The 21,147-nt window shown below is 34.7% G+C and overlaps 1 protein-coding gene across 1 annotated transcript in view; it reads left to right on the plus strand.

Annotated features, from left to right (window-relative positions):
• Window positions 1-5,926, plus strand: part of LOC129228519 (uncharacterized) — a 53,150-nt gene extending 47,224 nt beyond the window's left edge. The window contains exons 6-7 of the mRNA XM_054863199.1: window positions 633-864; window positions 5,668-5,926. Of these exons, the coding sequence (XP_054719174.1) occupies window positions 633-864; window positions 5,668-5,926 (491 nt within the window). The remainder of the gene's footprint in view (window positions 1-632; window positions 865-5,667) is intronic.
• Window positions 5,927-21,147: the final 15,221 nt, after the last annotated feature.

The following is a 21,147-nucleotide window of genomic DNA, read 5'->3' on the forward strand; positions in this document are numbered from 1 at the left end:
AATGTTGAGTTTTTTTTTTCCGACTCGACCACACGTGGATAGGTGCCGAAGAACGTATAGACACGCGAAATATCCATTTTGACGATTCCCGAGTTAGTTACGACGAGTTTTCACGTGACGTCTGTATGTACGTATGTGCGTATGTACGTATATGTGTCGCATAACTCAAGAACGGTATGTCCTGGAAAAATGAAATTTGGTACGTTGACTCCTAGTGGGGTCTAGTTGTGCATCTCCCCTTTTGGTTGCATTCGGGTGCTTCTAAGGGGGTCTTTTGCCCCTTTTTGGGGGGAAATCAGTGTTATTTTCGATTTAAACTCAAGTGGTGTTACAATTTGACGCACACTTGGCGATGTATCGCCAGTCTTTTGGTCGCCAAGTTTTATCGCCAGTTTGGCGATAAATTTGGTGATTTCTTTTTTTTTTAAATCTGGTTTTAGTTTGGCCACTGTTGGTGATATTTAGAGAGTAAACTACTGAATCACATTAAAATTACCAATAATGGGAAATGACCTTTAAATTAGAGTAAAAAGAAGTCATGTGAGGCACACTTCAGCTCGTTTTTTCAGAGTAGACGCCATCATTTTTAAAAATATTATTTTTAACTTCAAATTTTATATATTATCATCTAGACGAGGAACCAGAGGACGAGCTAGATGCTTCACGCTACAAGGCTCTGTGGGAGGCGAGCGAGTGCGAGATGCAGTCGTTCCAGGAGATGGTGGGCTCGCTGACCTCCAGGCTGGAGGACATCGTTAGGGAGGCGGAGGAGGCAGAGAAGCACTGCATGGAAAACGAGAGCCGGTACGCGGAATTGCAGCAGCAGATCGAAGAGCAGAAAGCAACCGCCAAAACCGCCGCGAAGTAAGTACTGAACCCATTGAGAAGAGATAAAACGGAGGGAGTGAAGACTTTCATTCGTGAAGGAAAGACCCCAAGGCACGTGAGTCACAGTCACGTGATAGATTTTAAAGGAAAGCATTGGAAGAAATCAGGTTTCTTTCGCTCGTTTCACGCAAAACGTGCTAACCATTCGTCGTTGTTGAGTCACGTGACTTGAGCTCTTTGCCCTAGCTTTTGCTTAGCCAATGAATGGATCGCTCCCCCCATTTACTAATTTCTGCTCTAAGACTAAACCGAAAGTGTTATTGATAATTCATTTGAAGATTAAGTTCCCCATTTTCATTCTAAGACATCTTCGGTTCATTGAAACTTAAACTAAGAATTGAAAAAAAATATTACTCAGCCTAAGATTATTTATCTCTAACAGCTGTAATTAGAGGAGAGGGAAACTGGGATGCATCTAATATCATAAAGTTGAATAAATACCTTTGTTCATGAAAAGTAAAAATAAGAAATAACAACGTAAAATTGTGTTGTTTCCCGTTTTTCAAAACATTTTTTTTTTCTTCTGAAAGAGCATTCAAAAGCATGTTGAAAGTTACTTTTTTTCTTTAAAAAAATCTTAAACGACATTCAGCCGTTGTTTTTATTTTGATGCGGACGTCACAAGTGAGCAAATCGTGAGGGTTACAAGCAGGGTAGCCAGATTTAAGAACAGTAAATACGGGACAGGCTTCGAGAAGTGAAAAAAAAGGGGGAGGGGGTATTTTTGAGGTTGAGTGCAATTACTGGTTATGTATTTTTAAAGCGTGATAAACAACTATGTTTTAATAACTTTCGGAAGATTTCTCTCAGTAACATGTTTATGTGTGAGCACATTTTTTGGAGGAACTCTAACTCAAAGAATAAAGTAAGCAATAGAACGAAGTTCAGTAAACAGATCGACGTTTATAGGAACAGGTACTAATTAATCTTTTTACTTGCGTTCGCTATAAGTTAAACGGTGCAATCGGTCTTAAAACAAAAAGGGGATTTTTCTGTGAAATCAAACCACTTTCTCGTGCAAATTCACAGCTGTTTCAAAAAATGTCTGGTACCCCTCTGTCAGACATTGTATTTTTCCACCGTCAAGATATTTTAAGGTTTTAGTGACGAATGATTCATAAAACTTATCTTCAAATCTGCTCTCTAGCTGTTTTACCAAATGTGTCATAATATCATAAAGTTATCAAGTGCAGTTGTAGATTCATTTCGAAGTTTTTTACGGTCAACTTCAAAAACGTGGGACACATTAAGGTAACGCCACCAGTAACAGACAAGGGTCCAGTCACAGACAGTTATAAGTTTGGATTTAAATAATAAAAATTTTAGGCGGGTAAAACTGATGTTGCTGCAGCCCATGAATACGATGCAACCATCTAGTGTTTATTGTCAGAGTGAATTTTATGAGCCAGTTGGTATTTATAAGGCACTGGTCAAAGGTCAGCTGGTGTTTCATGTTCATTTAAAATTCAGTAAGGCTTCAGTTCTAAAAATAAAGAACTTTTGCACATTTTGAAGAGAAAAAAGGAATGTTGACCACTACTCATCTTTTCCTCAACCCACATCTGTTACTGGGTATCATCAGATTTTTTGGAGTCCGTTACTGGGGGTCAGATCTTTTTTCGAAATTGAGCAAATAAAAATAGGATTAACTAATTCAGAGGAATTATTTAATTCCCCAACTAATTTCCAGAAGCAGCCAAACGTTAGATGAGATGTTGTTGCAGGAGAGAAAAGCAGTTTAAAAGGTCTAAAAAAATTGTGTTAACCCGAGAGCGATGTCTTAAGCATGTCCGTTACTGGAGCCGTTACCCTACTAAGAAAATGGGAAACTAAAGCAACCTCATTGGTTTCACATCATGTTTCAGCTGTAATTTCTTTACTTAAAAGCAATAATTTTCTGCAGCAAAGGCTTAGGGATCGATTATAAAAAAATTCATGAGAGCAGGCCAAGATTTAATGAGTCGATCTACAGCAGGAGCTAAACTTAGCCATCGTGTCAGGATAAGCTTTAGTTGCTCCTTAAACTCTAGGTTAGCAAACTCAAAATACTCATTCCGCTTAACTGCTGATCTAGAAAAATGTGAATAAATTTTTAAAACAATAGTTTTGACATCAATTTCTAAATCATCAGCAGCATGGTGAAATGCAGTGTGAACTATATGAGCTAAACACCCTGACTTCAGTAAATTTTTGTTTTGCTCTGTAAGTAGGGTTTATGCTGACCGCTTTATTTCAAAATTAGCGTTGGTATTGTCGGTTGAAAGTGTTGAAACTGACAATAAATCCAAGTCTGACTCAATCAATGAGTTAGTCAAGCACTTTACTGTAGAGTCAGCCGTCTCGGAACTTTTTGCTCTTTGATTTCCTAATTGTTCTTCATTTCACATTTTACTTTATTTTTCCTCCTTAAAATTATGTCTCGTTTTGCAAAATATTGTTATTAGCTAGAATACGGGACTTTAGCCGTCCCGTATGGAAGTTCCCAGGAAGGCGGGACAATTTTTCAAAATACGGGACTGTCCCTTGAAATCCGGGACGTCTGGCAACCCTGGTTACAAGAATGAAGTTTCAGGACACTTCCAAATTTCGCTAAATGAATATTTTATTTAACTAACAATTCTCGTTCCGCTAATACATTGCAAACGGGAAAAAAATCATTAAAAGGCGATATCTTTCCAGAAAAGACAACCACACGCTCTGATTCAAGGTAGCATTTACCACTTGTGACGTCACACGATGAAATATTTTGTTTTAGAAATTTGACAATTTAAAAAAATTAATTTAAAATTAAATGTCGGGAAAATAAAACTATTTTCTGGGTTCATGTTATTATTTTATTTATTTATTTATTTGCTTATTCTAACAATTTCAGTGACTAAAAGTAGGGTGACGGCACCAGTTACAGACATGCCTGAGACATCGCTCTCAGGTAAACTCAATTTTCTGAGCCTTTTAATTCATTTAGACTTTTAAAACTTTTTTTTTCTCATGCAACGATATCTCATCTAGCGTTTGGCTGCTTCTGGATGCTCTGAATTAGTTAATTCTATTTGTATTTGCTATATTTCGAAAAAAAGTCTAACCCCCAGTAACAGACAACGAAAATTCTGATGATACCCAGTAACAGATAGGATGAGGAACGGATGAGTTATGGACAGAATTCCCCTTTTCTTCTCAAAATGTGCAAAAGGTCTTTATTCTTAGATCTAAAACATTGTTCAATTCAAATGAACATGAAACACCGGCAGACCTAGTGGTGACTGTGCGTAACCTTTCACCGCAGCCTTGTAAACACTGACTAGCTCATAAAATTCAGTCTGATAGCACTAGATGGTTGCACCGTATTCATGGGTAGCAGCAATATCAGTTTTACCTGCCTAAAATTCGTAATTTCACACTGCGGCGAATTCACAGTCATTGCGTGTATCCATCGCAATAGATTGCTGCTATAGTTATCAAACTTACGTCCTAGCGTGATTCACAAATCACAATCAGCTATACTGCGTTCATGGGGAAGATAGACAAGATGTAAAAAAAAAAAAAAAAGTGCGCCATTTGGTGACCTCAATCACCCAGAGAAAATCGCCAAAAGTGGCATAAGAGCAAGCCTTCTGACAACCTGTTTGCTTACTTTTTGCCCATCTTTTCTAAGAACAGAGTACAGGTGAAAGTAAGTTTTAAGGAGGGAATAAAAAAATGCCGATGAATCATCATGAGGGTGTGACTATTAAATTAGGTAGAACCAATGACGTGAGCTAAAAAGTTTACGACTAACTTTTTGTTGCTGTCATAATATTTCTATCGTATAAATCCATCATTATGCTGATTCCCAATTTACTGTAACATTGGTCACAATCTGTTTGTTGCTACAGACCGGTGCTGTTGCTAGCACAGCAACAGCGACGATCTATCTGTTTCACGTGACGTCATAGTGCAATCAAAGAATCATGGTCATCTGGGTGAAAGTAATTTTTAATGATGGAAAATATGACAGAATAAGAAAATAATAAGAAAATAATTAGTAATAAGCGGAGGTACTAATTAAATTTATGTAGGGCCGATGCGTTTCATCGCTGTCGCAATTGATCTGAAACCAGAACTATATCGAAATCAAACCTATTGCAATAGTTTCAAAATACTCCTCTAGCAATTGATCGATACAGTAGTGATCATATTAATAGAATTTGCATGAAATCCACATCCTATCATTACATTTGGGAAATAATCAACATTTTTATTTTATAAGAAAGGATGGGCATTTGCTCCCATTGCAATCATTAAATAATGTCTCTCTCTTTCTCTATGGAACCTTTCTAAATAACAGAACGTTGTAAAACATGCACCGTATTACAATAATAGCGTAAATTTGAAAATCGTAGGCATAACCAAAAACTTAAAATATTCAAAGGTAATGACGTCATGATATTTATATAACATTCGATTTACCAGTGTAAATTGTCAATTAGCATGCTAACATCACCCCTACGTGCATACTAGCATCACCCCTAAAGGGCTATATGAATAATTTCACTCTTTTACAATATTTTCAAGCTTCTTTTACGACATCCCCCCTTTGCCATACTTCACCTTACACCACACCTGCCTTTTGTCGCATGGCACGCAACTTTTCACAAACATACTCTTATAAAAATACAAGATGTCGCACTTGTTAATCCCCTCTTTGCCCCTCGTCCCAAACTGTCACAACATCGCGGACCCCTCCCCCTTCAAAGCGTGACATCATTTGTGGACGACCCCTAATTGCTTTTTTCCTTACAGGACAAAAGACGCCAAACCCAAATCCCAAGCCGGAAAGCCTCAACCACTTGGCAAGTCCCTTTCCCTTGGCGATCAATTAGCCGCAGTGAGAGCCGAAAATGAGTTTCTCAAGAACTTCCTCAAGAAAGCCATTCAAGCGAAGGAACAAGACCTGAAACTTTACCAACACACCATGAGCAGTATACGAGAACAGTACTTACAGACCTTGAAAGAGTTGCAGAGTGGTCAAGTTGCACCAAAGTCGCAAGCAGCCGCTTAACACATTGTTACTTAAGATCATTTTCAAATCGATTTAATACAAAATTTTCAATTCTTTTTCTGATTGTAATAAGATTTTTTTTAGAGTGTATTATTGAAAATAAAAGAAAAAAAAATATTATTTGAATTCTGAAACTTTGAATTCAAGTTATGTTTTTCGCAATCACGAGTTGGGACACGACCCTACTCATTGGAGTTATTGTTTCTAGAAATGGCTCCTGTTCCCCCAAACCTACCCTTCCTCCTGGGTGGTTGCGTGTATATATTGGTGTGTGAACGCGTGTCTGCGTGCATGTGTATGCTTGTGTGTGTGCGTAAACCTGTGTGTATGCACGTAGGCGCGAGTGTGAGTTTGTATGCGTGAGAGTGTGCATGTGTATGAGAATGCGTGTTTGTAGGACATGGACACCACCGACCAGGAGCAGCGGATTCCGGGGACAGTGCTCAGGACCAGAGGCTGGTGGGCGGTGGTGCTGCAGAGGCCCCTGGTCCATGCTGAAAAAGGAACCAAACGCCAAGGACGGTAAAGTGAGAACAATTAGCAATCGTGATTGCTCAATATGCATTGTCACTTTTACACGTCCTGAGAAAATGTGAAGAGTATTAGTTGACACACGTAATATTACAAAAAAAGTACGACGTGACGTAGTAAGAACGTGAACAACCGTCAATTTCTACAGCTGATGTTTTTTTTTTTACATTTTATTTAAGAATGTAATTGCGTCATAATGGCAGATAATGAGAAGAAAAGAAAATTATTTATTTATTTTAGTAGCTAAACAGCTTCACATACATAGAGAACTGCATGTCAAGCGCCTTGCCTCTGGACACACACAGGAAAGTTGTACAACACAAGAGAAGGAAATAACATCCAGGGCACCGGCGGGAATCGAACCCACGACCTCCGGCTTAGAAGACGAAGCTTCAACCACAGAGCCACGGAGGCCCCAAGAAAAAAGTTATTTCAACATTTTTGTGAAGTTCCGGACTAACATATCGTCTACGCTGTAAAAAAGTACTGTGCAGTGCTACTAGAAAATCTCTAGGTAGCTAGGATTTTATAACTTTTTTTTTGTAACTGATATAGATTTTACTTAAGTAACGTTGTAAGAAGCGGTGTCGGTTATTAGAAAATTTTATGTACTCTGAGTTTCCTACAGGTTTCTAGTAGTACAGCATTTGTTTTATTTTAGCGTAAAGAAAGGCAGTCCGCCTGATCAATTGCTTACGTTTTATTGACTCAACGTATTGCTTTCTAAACTTTAACTAAAAACTTAGTTTTCTTCTTCTTCTGCTTCTTTTTCTTTTGTGAGTTTTGATTTTCTCTCAGTTTAAATTACATTCGACTCTCGATAGCTTGAAGTACGAGGGACCAAGAAAAATATTCGACATAGCCGAAGTTCGATACATCAAAAATTAACTTTTACTTCTCTTATGATACAATTTTAACAGTAATTAAACTAAAACACACGCAAATACTCAGATAGTAGAGAAAACTCGTACTAAATATTGCACTATTCTTGTTTTTTTTCTTCTGATCAATACAATTTTTTATGTATCAAATCATTAATTTTAGACATGGCATTGAATATATCCTTCGAAATATTTCTCAGACTCAATTGAACGATGAAAAATTGATAGTGCGTTACTAACATCTTCATTTGCTGGCAAATTATTGTGACCTGTCAGTTAAGCCCCAGTCTTCAAAGCCTGCAAAAAGAGCAAATAGTAAAAATGGCAGCTAGAATTTTCTCAGTCATTTTACGGAAAAGTTGGTTTCGCTACTGGAAATCAGGACAATAAATGTTAAGAGATGACTGTCTGAAACTTCGAGTTATCAAAATATATATGTAAAATCCATTATAGAACACTTACATAAGTTTAGGACCATCCAAAAACTTCGACACAAGAGGAAATTCGAGTTAAGCGATGTCGGGATATCGAGAGTCGACTGTAGATGAAAAATGAATTTCCACTAAATGTTTGTTTCATTACGTTTAGAGTGTCGCCTCGGAAAAACTACATGTACAGAAAGTATGAAGTTAATAAAATACGTCGCGCATGCTTTAATCTTCTACAAATATACATATATAGCATTTTTCGTTGAGGAAGAGAGAAAGAGAAAATGATTGGAAATACTAAATAGATAAAATTAAAAAATAAATAAATAAATAAGCGAAAAAGAGAAAACGGCAGAAAAAAACTGAAAATCGTTCTTGCTTTTTTTGTAAACTTTGTTATTGTGACAGAAATATACACAAAGCATCATTCTCAACCGTCCACAGAATTTTAAAATTTATTCAATGTTTTATTTATTTGCTTTAAATTATAAACGTCTATTCACAAACTACCCAATGTGAAGCTAGTTAAGGAAAATGTAAGAAAGCTGAATTAAATTGAAGTAAAACTAAAGAAAAAAAATACTCAGCATAAAAATGAACTTTCATAAAACATTTTTCCTAAAATAATCTTTGTACCAAAACAGCATTTTATTTATAATTTTATCACATGAGTACAGGTATATGACTATAATAACAAACAAAAGCTTAAGGTCATCATTGTGTAATGTTTCGAAAACCTATTCATCATGCTCTGAAATTTCATGGTCGGAATTCAAATTGTTTCAAACTTTTCCTGGAGCATCAAATATCTGTTTGTTTACACTAAGGCTTAAACTATGTGAGATAATCTCCTATGAAAGCAGGGTATCAAGCAATATTTCGTCTGTCAGCCATTTCTTAACACTAGTGCTTATAAAACAAATTTCTAAAATCAGCTTAGCTTACAATCTATCTACTACCTATCTACAGCAGAACCTCGTTTATCCAGCCCTCGTATCTCCGTATCTTCGATTTATCCGGATCAAATTTGTAGAGTTAAAAAATATATAATATTCACTTAAATAATAATTCTAAATTATGATAGCATGGACGAAACTATAAATTTGCCAAACATTCGCTTTTTATTTTTATCAAATACATAACTCGTACATAGGCCGTTTGGTAAAATATAGTAAACTAATAAACAACATGGCGTATTTGAAGTGTCATTCCTGCACTGTAAAAGCAATTCAGAAACTTTCCTGGAAAATAATGGGCAGTTGATATACCCAATAACTGTCAGTAACATATCTTAGGGCCGTGGTGGCCTTGCCCGGTAAGGCGTTGGTCATGTGACCGGAGGGTCCCGGGTTCGATCCTCGCTGATCGAAGATCCACCGTCTTCATTAATAGTGACTAAGGGACGTTAAATATGCTCATGGTCACAAAGTCCTCCAAGTGAAACGATACCTCTGGGGGTGCTGGACCAGGGATTGCTCGGTTTCTGGTCTGGTTCAAAAAATCAGAGCCGTCTTCAGGGTCCCATCCAACTGGTTCAGTCCCAAATAGTGGTAGGTACGGGGGCTCTGAAGTGAAAAGTAACATATTTTGCAAAAAAAACAGGAATGTTTCCCACTAAAAGTCAGTAACCTCTCCGAAATTATCCTTGAATCGTTCGAAATAATACGTAAATATACCAGGTTATAGCCAATCATGTTTTTGGAACTTTCAAGGGATACTTAAGTAGGTTATAACAATAGCTTGGCGCCTTCCTAATTTACTAAGAAAGCTCCAAAAGCATTATTTCAATCATGGCCAAAGCTACGACAGAAATTACAAGTAAATACCAAGCATCCCACTTTCCTTCAATTCCTGCAAAGCTGCAGAATCCAGAGATTTATTCGCTCTCATTGAGAGCTTAATCAAGCTGGACTGGCCGTAATCGCGCTGAAGCCGATACACTTAATAAATACGCTCAGTTAATCTTTAAATTGGTAGCTAAAATCTTCTTCACACCATCGTGAGATCTCAATTCGTGCAACTTGTAGTAATTCAGGAAGCTTTTTTACAAAAATATTTAATTTTCACAGGGAACTGTTGAAAACCTGTGAAATCCCGAAATATTCCATGGAAATTGTCAGTAAAGTTTTGGAATTTTTTTTACAGTTTACACCACTGCAGCTGAATTGCAAATGATGAAGTGTTTGCGAGTAACAACCCTATGTAATTTTGTTACAAAGATTTCAAAACTGCAGCTGGAAATCGCTCTAAAAAGTAAAAAATAATTTTTCTCTTTGAACACTCTATCGATACTACTTTTAAATATAATGTTTGAAGTTGGCGCGAAAACAATAGATAAAATCATACATAACTGTAATTTCACTATGAATATGAATTTCTATGGACTCGGGTTCTTCAATAGCATTTGAATACATTATATTCATTACAACATTTCTAAGTAACGGCATAAATGTTTTGTTCTTGATTTTGACTGGTTTTCCTGAAAAATAAACGAAATATGGTTCCACGAAATTTTACCTATTGTTTTTTCGCCGATTTCAAAAAGTATGCTTAAAAGTAGTACCGGTGGTGTTCAGAGAATAAAATTATTTTTTTACTTTTTAAGGCAAAGCTGCAGTTTTGAAGTCTATTTTTTTTTTTTCTTTTTCAAAAATATTTTTATTATATCAGCAAAAGAATTTCGTACTGTCACTCCTTTTCTTTGGAACTTAACGAAGAACGTTTTTCTAATATTTTTACTAGTCGCTTTCAAACTGTAATACTAAGTTACTATGGTTATGCATTTATTTTAGAGCACATGTGGTATTTCTGCATTGAAATTTATGCATGTTTCGCGATTTTACGCTATAAGGTGAAGTTGTCTGGGAGACGCGATCTGCACTATCAGAGCAAAAGAATTCCAAACTTTATATTTTTTCCAACCTAATACGTTTTGAGATTTGAGTTTCTGTTTTTTATATACAGTTTTTTCCCAACAGCCCTGTTCGGATGGATGCATTTGTGGATATCCTTCCTTGAAAATAAACTTAAACAAAGGAAAAAACAGTGGGGAAGAAAAACGATCAAAAGTATTTAGAAAATAAAGAAAATTACGAAAATGAAGAGAGAGTGTAAGAGAGTGTGTCGTTGTTTTATATTTTTTTAGTGGCCTTTGGTCTGAGATTGCAGTGCCCCCTACTGTTTATTCAAATTAGCGAATCGTTAATAACGATATAACAGCCAAAACAAAAGGTATTTTACTAACCGAAAAAATAATTCTTTCTTCATATATATATATATATATATATATATATATATATATATATATATATATATATATATATATATATATATATATATATATCACGCTGAAGCCGATACACTTAATAAATACGCTCAGTTAATCTTTAAATTGGTAGTTAAAATCTTCTTCATACCATTGAGAGATCTCAATTCGTGCAACTTGTAGTAATTCAGGAAACGTTTTTACAAAGATACTTAATTTTCACAGGAATATATATATATATATATATATATATATATATATATATATATATATATATATATATATATATATATATATTGAATCAAGGAGTTTTATGATTATCTTTTAAAACGATATCAGGTTTGATTTCTTTTTAAAACAACTCTTGTTTGAGAGCAGAAACAGACAATGAAATAACTAGGAAGACCAAAGCGAAGATTATTTTGATCATAGTGAATATATAGCAAAAGATCGCTTAACCAATAGAGATGAGCCTTGTTTAAAAAGTTTTTTAAATAATTATTACGCATCTATCTATAATTATCATTAATTGAACAAAATTCGATTACATTTCCTGTTGCGCAAATTTTTTCATGTAATGGATTTAGCAGATGATTAAATTTACTGAGCATTTTCTTCCACACCAGAGCGCCTCGTTAAATACTTGTTCTGCTATACATAATAAATGATTTACGATAAAAATCGAAAATATCCGAGAGTTTGTCGGACATATTTTCTTAATTAAACTGAAAATTGGATATTTTTCTTATACAAGAAATGATGAAAGAAAACGATGTTCTGTAAGCGAGAGTGACTTTGTGAAACTGATTTTTTTTCATGTTAACTGGACAAAAATGATTCAGTAAGACATATATTCACTACTATGTATAACAAATCTATTCGAATACACTACAGTATACAGAAACCAACTAAACATTAAGTATTGCGAGATACCTTAGTGACTGTTCAGTTGGTTGTCTATTGGGTTTTCCGGCTCAAGAGCCTTACGCTAAATGATTTTTAAAACTTAGAAAAAGGTGCCAAAAGGTGAATTTAGTTATGGAATAAAGGACAAAGTTATAGAATTTTGAAAAGTTTTGCCGAAATAAATACATGAACGAAGCTTTAAGTTTTGAAGGACAGATCAAAAGAACAAATTGCAAAATAGTTTTGACTAACAGAAAAACGTTAATAAAAAGACAAAGAGGACGAAGGAAAAAAAAAAGACATAAGAATGAAAACAAAGTTAGAGGCAAAATCCAATCTTCTGAAGGAAGGGGAACACTTTGGGACGGTCTCCTAGTAGTTCCTTCAAAGGTGGATGAAACTGATTAAAGAATTTAAAACGAACATGATTGAAATTTTAATAATCCGAGAGGATGTACAAAACTATCACAAGCGTTGCATAGAGGAGATTATTCGCGGAAAAACAGATGTCTCTGAGTAAATCTGGTATGACTGCTAACGCTACATAAAAGCATGAACTTACTCCTCGGAGAGCCGCTATATAGATAGGTCGACGCATCAGCTTAAGTTTAGCCATTTTGGATTGGATTTTTCATTGTTGCACTGTTAGGGTTCAAAGTTTCGGATTTCGCCAAATTTGTCGAAAATAATATTTTATTTAATAAACAATTCACGTGTGCCGCTATAATTGCTCACAGTGAACAATCGCCAAGCGCGATAACTCGCCAGAAAGACAACCACTCCAACACGCGCTCCGATCCAAAAAGGCTAATCTTAAGCTGATGCGTCGGCTCGTATGTATAGAGGCCTTAACTCCTCCTATTAAAAGAACAAAAAATATTCAAAACATATAGGGTAACGGCACCAGTAACAGACACGCTTAAGATATCGCTTTCAGTTTAAGTCAATTTTCTGAGTCTCGTGATATATTTAAACTTTTAAAACTATTTTTTCCTCGTGCAACTACATCTCACCTAACGTTTGGCTACTTCTGGTTCCTCTGAATTAGTTTATTCTATTTTTATTTGCTCAATTTCGAAAAAAGGTCCGACCCCCAGTAACAGATAGGATGAGTAATGGACAGAATTCCCTTTTTCTCTTAAAAATATGAAGAAGATCTTTATTTTTAGATTGTAAACCTTATTAAATTCAAATGAACATGAAACACTGGCAGACCTCGTGGTGGCTGTTCATAGCCTTCCACCATTGCCTTGTAAATACCAACTGGCTCATGAAATTCACTCTGATCTGATAACACTAGATGGTGTCCCCCTATTCATGAGCCACAATAACATTAATTCAACCCGTCAAAAATTCTTATTATTTAAATCCAAACTTACGACTGTCTGTTACTGACCATTTTTCTGTTACTGGCGCCGTTACCCTACAATGAAAATAATCCTTAATGTTCTTACAAGAAGGTTTTACGTGTCCCATCCTATTTATTCAACAATGTTTTTTTTTTTTTTTTTTGGTTTTTTAGTGCATATTCCAAATTTGGACCTTAAAGAAGCTATAGTTGTCAAAGCTTTTAAAATCTGTTTCATATCTTCAGCTTCTTTGCAATAAGTTGTATGAACACGAGCTGCTTTTATTTAATTTCATTCACTTCATAATGCCCTAAAATTTCTCTCTAATATCCTCTTCTGGAGCCATTGGCACTTTTTTCAACTAAAATCTCCTCACTAGCTTCTAAATTTTGAATCCCAGCAGGGTTCTACATCCCGCTTTGCAGGCTGATTAAAAACGGCTCGACGTAACAGCTGGAGTCCTACGAGGCAAGCGTTCTTTCCACATAAAAGCACTCTTTTCTATAATCGAAAAAGAAATTTTGGCCATTATTTTGCTTTGTGGTTTATTTTTCTTAGAATTTGTTTTCCAAGTTGGAGCATGATGACTTTTACACTTAAAGCTGATCAGAAGTTAAAACGGATAAAACCTTTTCCTGAACATCGAAGTAGTGGATGGTATTCGTTTTCATCGACTTTCAGATGTATTGTTGAAGCTATTTTGTCAACAAATTCATTCGTTGAATGTAGCACTTTCAGATTTCAGAGAAAGCTTTACTAAGGCTATTGACTCTTTTTCACGCGAACGTATAGTAAACATAAATTCCAATGCCAACTTTTGTTTACTGATATTCTATTAATTCGACTTTTGAAGCAAAATTTTTACATCAATAGATTGATTTTGGTATACTGTCACATCGAAAAAGAAATGTATGTTTAAAGGAACAGTAGATATCTAATAAGTTTAATTGAAATATCTTTAACTAAAAGATATTTATTATTTTCAGCAAATACTGAAAATGCTAGTATTTTAGCGCAACAATTACTGGTATTACGAAATTGTAAAATAGCTCAAAACACCGATATTCGGTATACCGATATTGAAATCACTAGGGAGAATGCCACCTGCATAATCGCCATGAGTGATATCTCTTTATTCTTGAACTAGCGGTACCCGCACGGCTTTGCCCGTAGTAGAAAATGAAAAGGTCATTTGGTTCGCCTGTATATTTATAAATAATGGATGAAGAATTTTTCGCCAATATGATATCAGTTGCTTGTCCATGTTATGGTAATTTGTTCGTCCATGTTATGATAATTTGCTCAGTACAGAGGAATTGATGATGACCAATGGTGGTAAATATAAAATCATAGAAAAAGAACAAAATCGAATTTTCGAAAAATCGCTTCAGGGTGCCCCTATGCAACAAACTAATTTTGTGCCAAATTTCATGAAAATCGGTCGAACGGTCTAGGCGCTATGCGCGTCACAGAGATCCAGACATCCAGACAGAGATCCTGTCATCCAATCAGAGATACAGACTTTCAGCTTTATTATTAGTAAAGATTCAACTTTTCTGAGCCAGCGACGTTTTCAGTAACTAGATGTCTTTAGATATAAATGTGCTTAAAGAATAAGTAATCCTCTTACTGTTCGGAAAAACTTTTAAAAGGATTAAGATAATGTTTTTATTACTGTATGAAGTTTTTGTTCTGAAATGTGTATCTTTTAAATTTAAAATGAGTGTATGAAGACTAATTTCTGCATGCGGTTCATATCTTTTTAATAAGCTGGAAATACTGGAAATGAAAAAAAGAATAATTGATGATTTTTACAGCTTGCAGGTCAGAATGGGTTTATAAATGGTAGCTATTGTAAAGTGTACACACAGCGAGAGATAAGAAAAGTGTGTAAGGGAATACCATTTACATTTTTGTAAATAACTCAAGTGGTTTTTGGATTACAATTCCTAAATCACTATGAGCACATATTACAACTATATCTGCTATGAACTGTCACTAGCAAAAAAAAAAAAAAAATCTATTTATTTCTTTGACATAAAAAAATGCTTAGAAAAATGTTACAATAAACATTAATATGAAATGCTTAGATAATTTGAAATCGGTGGTTCAAGCCATTGTAAAACTTCCAATATTCGGTTTATTTTATTTATTCATTTATGTTTCAGATTAAGGTTCTTTCTAAATCGTAAAAAAAATTTCGAAACGTTCCTAGGCATCTAATGTGCCTAATTTCTGCCAGTAACATATCTGGCAAAAAATAGGGAAAGTTTCCCTCCTCATAGTCAGAAACAATCCAGAAATTAAATTGGAATCTTTCTGAAGAATTCTGAAACCTTTCCATTCTGAAGAATTCTATTCTTCTCCAAACCATTCCCATTAAAAGCCACTCATGTTTCCGGAATAAATCAGGATCCTTGAAGAAAAACTTAGACATGTTTATAATATTAACTGCTTGGTACTTTCCTGGTTTACCAAGGAAGCTCGTAACGCTCATATGGCCGAGGTTAAAGCAGATTTGCCAGCAAATACCAAACAGTTTAATTGCCTGCAACAGCTATAATGTCCAGAGACTGTACTACTTCGACCTCGTTTTCGGCTCAAGTCAATTGGGTGGAACATAAATTGAGTTGAAGCTGAAACACCTAATAAAGAAGATGAGCACACCTTCACACTGGTAGCCAAAATAAAAATGTGTTTCGCAACAATGAGGAATCTGCATTCTTGCAATGTGCGTGAATAAGTCGCTGGATAGCTGCAGATTGGCAAGGCATGGGAAATGCTCGGTTATTACTTGCAGTTTTGTCTTAGTTTTACCCACGGTTGCAATAATGTTTCTGGAGATTTCTCGGTAAATCAGGAAGGCTCTAATCAATTACGCTGAACGTACCTAATTTTTCTTGATGGTTCCCGAGACACGACTGCTGGGAAGATTTCCAGTCTTCAGAAAGTTTCAAGGATAATTTCAGAAAGGTTACTGACATTTAGCGAAAAACGTTCCTGTTTTTACTTCCTTTTACAAAAAAGGAAGTATTGTATTCGCAAAAAAATTTTCACTAAAAAATTGGCTTTAATTTCCATTTTTCTCACCCCCGAATGAATGTTGAGTTCTTTTTTTCGACCCGATCACACGTGGATATATGCCTAGGAACCTACAGACACCCGAAATATCCATTTTGACGACCCCCGAGTTAATTACAAAGACTTTTCTTGTGACGTCTGTATGTACGTATGTATGTGCGTATGTCTGTATGTGTGTATGCGTGTATGTATCTCGCATAACTCAAAAACGATATGTCCTAGAAAGTTGAAATTTAGTACGTAGGCTCCTAGTGGGACCTAGTCAGAGACGTAGCTAGACCCGACTTTCGGGGGGGGTTTCTTTATATATATATATATATATATATATATATATATGTAATTTTTTTATATTAAAAAAAATAAGAGGGAGGTGAATCTTACATACTTTGGAATGGGGTGCCCCAATTCCGATACTTGTGTCAAACAAAACAAAAGCAAAGAATTTTTTATTTTTTTAATGTTATGGAAAATTTAACTTTTTTTTCTTTTCCCTCCATTTAATTTAAAGTGAAATTTTCTAGCAACGTCTTGTCAAAATCAGTCTGTCCAAATCAGGGGAAATCACATATCTGATGAGCGTGTTCCGTTCATTTCAGTGTAACTGCTTAATTTAGAGGCTAACATACATCTACAAAAGCTGGCATCCCTGAAAGCTAATAGATACTTCCATTTTCGCCTGTAAAATTGGATGTTTGACTTTCAATCTCATCGGTGATCAGACTATAAAGACTATTTTTACTAACTTGGTTTGCACTAAAAGTATGAAATAAAATAAAAAAAGACTTCTGGAATTATAACCCACAAAAAAATGAAATTGCTTATTGCGTTTCATATCGTTGTATTTATATGTTGCTTTTTATGTATTTACATTTATGCTTATTCTAAAGCAGTTAATAAAATTTGAATAAAAAAGTTAGGGAAGAAATGTAGGCGGTAGAAAGTTATTCGCTCAAATGCATACCATCTGTTCTCCTCTCAAGTCTTTATTTTTAATTTTATTAGCTGCTTTAGAATTTACATAAATATCTATTTGAGAGAGCAACAGCAATTTTCGAATGTTATAAAGAGAAGTCTTTTTTATTTCCTACTTTTTAATACGAACCAAGCTAATAGAAATAATCTAGATCTATCTCTCGATTTCTTTTCTTTAATATGAAATTCGAAATATACAGATTCGACTGTATGCAATATTCCCTCTACGCGGGCTCATAAAATTAAACATATTTAACAATTTGCAGAATCTATGACAAAGAAAGGCTGCATATACGTGGATTTAACAAATCAATCTCATTTCTAAAGCAAAGTGTCAAATTTCACTCAATTATCAAAAAAAATGTCTCAGCAGAGGGAGGCGTCTTTATGCTTGAGGGTCACACATGGAGCAGATTTTCAATGGCATTGGGGGGGGGGGGGTGAGCGAAGTGAATTTTTGATCTTTGTTACTCAGAAAAAAAGTCGTTTTGATGTTTTTTCTTTTTCTTCTTTTTTTTCTTTCCCTTCCCTCTTCTTTTTTTTATTGTGACTAACGTTTCGCGGGGGGGGGGGGGGGGGGTTTGTCCCCAAAAACCCCCCTTAGCTACGCCCCTGGACCTAGTTGTGCACCTTCAATTTTGGTTGCATTCGGATGCTTCTAAGGGGGTCTTTTGCCCCTTTTTGAGGGGAAATCATTGTTAATTTTGATGTAAACTCAAGTGATGTTATAATTTGTCGGACACTTGACGATATATCGCCAGTCTTTCGGTCGCCAAGTTTTTTCGCCAATTTGGCGAAAAATTTGGCGATTTTTTTTTTTTTATATTTTAAACTTGATTTTAATTTGGCCACTGTTGATATTTAGAGAGTAAACAATTGAATCACATTAAAATTGCCAATGATGGGGAAATGACATTAAATTGGAGTAAAAGGAAGTCATGTGATGCACACATCAGCTCGTTTACAAGATATATTACTGGCAGAAATTCGGCACATCAGCTGCTCATCATTTCCAGGAACGTTTCTGAATTGTTTTTACAGTGTTGTCAGGAAGAAAGAGGCTTTACACATTTTACAACAGGGTAATCTAGATGCAACATATTTTACAAAAAGCCTAAACAATAATCACTAAATTCATACATTCAATACAAATGCGCAAATAAGCATTCGGAATGCAATACATTTCGTTTATAGCATCTCGAATGTCGAAAGCTGCTTTTAAAAACGCGAAATCACATTAATTCTTAATAGCGCAGTTACAGATTAATTCTAAAACAACTCTAAAAAAAGAAAAAAGAAAGAAAAAATTTTTCAACTTAATTGTACTGCATAATTTAAGCTGGTAATTAGAACATTAACAACAAGCTAATAAATTGTTTTCAACCAATAAAAAGGCTCAATTAAGTAATGAAATTGCTAAAAGTTACTTTATTTAAAAAGAATTTCCTACGCAAAATGCTTAGTTTTAAGGTGCTGCTGAGAATGATGTAAAATATGAAGTAAATCAGTCCAAGAGTGCTTGAGGTATAAAGAAAAAAAATAGTTCCTATTGGAGTTAAACTGAGAGCTAAATCGATTAATTAAAGCTAATTAAAAAAAAAAACAATTTACAGTTTAAGGAAAAATATATTCTACATCGGCTTATGTAAAAAGCATAATTATTTCATTCTAAGGGTACGTTTTGTTCCTTTAATTGGCAGATAGATTCATAAATTTTATTGTCCTAATTAGACATCGCGATATAAAATGAAGTTTTTCTGATTTTAATTACACTAATTTACCACAAAAACTAAGAAATGTTGAGAACAATCGGGTGGTTTCCAAAATTTTAAAAGCATTTTTTTCTGAAAGAGCATGCTTAAAAACATAGGATCTGACCTTTTTAAAATAATTTGTTTAAGTTTAATATTTTTAAAAAATTACTTAAATCGGCGCACTTTCATTTTTTATGCTTTTGTCCGATGACATAACAAATAATGAAATGCCAGTCTGTGTTGTCATTCATAGAGCAAAATATTTAATTCGCATCTTTACTCACGTGTATTGGCAACGATGTGGTTGATAGCAAGCGTAGAGCGCAATTTTAATTAGCTTCTTGATTGTCATAATGTCGATACCCGGTACAAAGATGCGCCAAAGAGCATCATTTGTGACGTCATCAAGACCACGCCTTGTTTGAAAAAATCGGACGTTTTAAAAAATTAATTAAAAAATAACTGTTGGGAAAATTAAAGTATTTTCTGGGTCCATGTTATTATTATTTTTTTTTTTTTGCTTATTCTGTCAATTTCAGTGACAAAAAGTACTACTTTTGACTGATGCAAATAACTCTATTATAAATTAGTGATTTCAGTTTTATTTATAGAAATATGCTTGACGGAAAATACTAAAGTTTTTTCGACTTTGAAAAAAAAATAAATAAATACTTATGTTGCTTTCTGCGATGTAGGGGAATGGGGGGGGGGGGGCAAAGTTCAATTGTGAAATATTTGCTCTGTTTTTAGAGCCACCTATCTGGTATTATTTTAACTCTATAGTACATATTCCAGATAGGAAAAAAATTACCTTGAATATCAAAGCAAATGATAATACAAGACTCATATTATCGTAATATATTTGTTTAAGTCAAAAATTATTTTTGTTACAATAAAATTATCATCAGGTTCTTGTTATGAACAATTTAAATATCAATTATGACTTACTAATCTTCGGTGCAGCATCTATTTACTTAACACTAGCTGCGTTGCCCGGCTTTGCCCGGTCTATCTAGAAAAAAACCATTGTGTCAAGTGAAGTATATTCAATAACCAGGATTAAATGAAAGAAAATAAAAAAACCATCATGCAAAATTTCCCCACCAAACAGCTATATCTAACGACTGCCGACAGCTACTAAAATACTTTTAATAAATTAAAATAAAATGAGAAAGATGGATTTAAAAGGCGTAACCATGGAAACACAAAATAAAATAAGTTTAAGAATTGAAAATGAGAAAGATGGAAATAAACAATGGATTTAAAAAGCGTTACCATGAAAACGCAAAATAAAATGGTACGCTTTTTGGAGACTTCATTTTATACTATGTAGAGATTAAGCTTATTTTAATTTTAAATGTTTTGTGCCATTGGTCATGTGCAGGACATGCGAAGCAAAATAGACGAGGCAAAGTGAAATGTAGTTCATTACTTATTCAATCATTTTTAAGATCTTTTTACGTGTTCATTTATTAATTAATTCCTGTCCGTACCTTTATTTAATAACTAGTGATACCCGCACGGCTTTGCCCGTAATAGAAAAATCAAAAGGTCTTTTGGTTCGCCTGTATATTTACAAATAATGTATGGTGAATTTTCTCGCCAGTGAGTTTGTACTCATCTTACGGTTCCACGTTATGATAATTTCGTATCTCGCCGATTGGCTTGTGCTCATGTTACGGTTCCACGTTATGATAATTTCGTAGTTTACTCGTCCATCTTATGATATTTTTTTTCTTAAAATTGGAATAGAAAAAGAGCCACATCGAATTTTCGAAAAATCGCTTCGAGGTGCACACCCCATTCAACATACTAACTTTGTGCCAAATTTCATGAAAATCGGCCGAACGGTTTAGGCGCTATGCGCGTCACAGACATCCTACAGACATCCAGACATCCTCCGGATAGAGAGATTTTCAGCTTTATTATTAGTAACTAGTGGTACCCGCACGGCTTCGCCCGTAACAGAAAAATTAAAAGGTTTTTTTGTTCGCCTGTATTTACAAATAATGTATTGTGAATTTTCTCGTCAATTGGCTTGTACTCATTTTACG

This window comes from Uloborus diversus, chromosome 8, assembly GCF_026930045.1.
Source record: "Uloborus diversus isolate 005 chromosome 8, Udiv.v.3.1, whole genome shotgun sequence".
NCBI lineage: Eukaryota > Metazoa > Arthropoda > Arachnida > Araneae > Uloboridae > Uloborus > Uloborus diversus.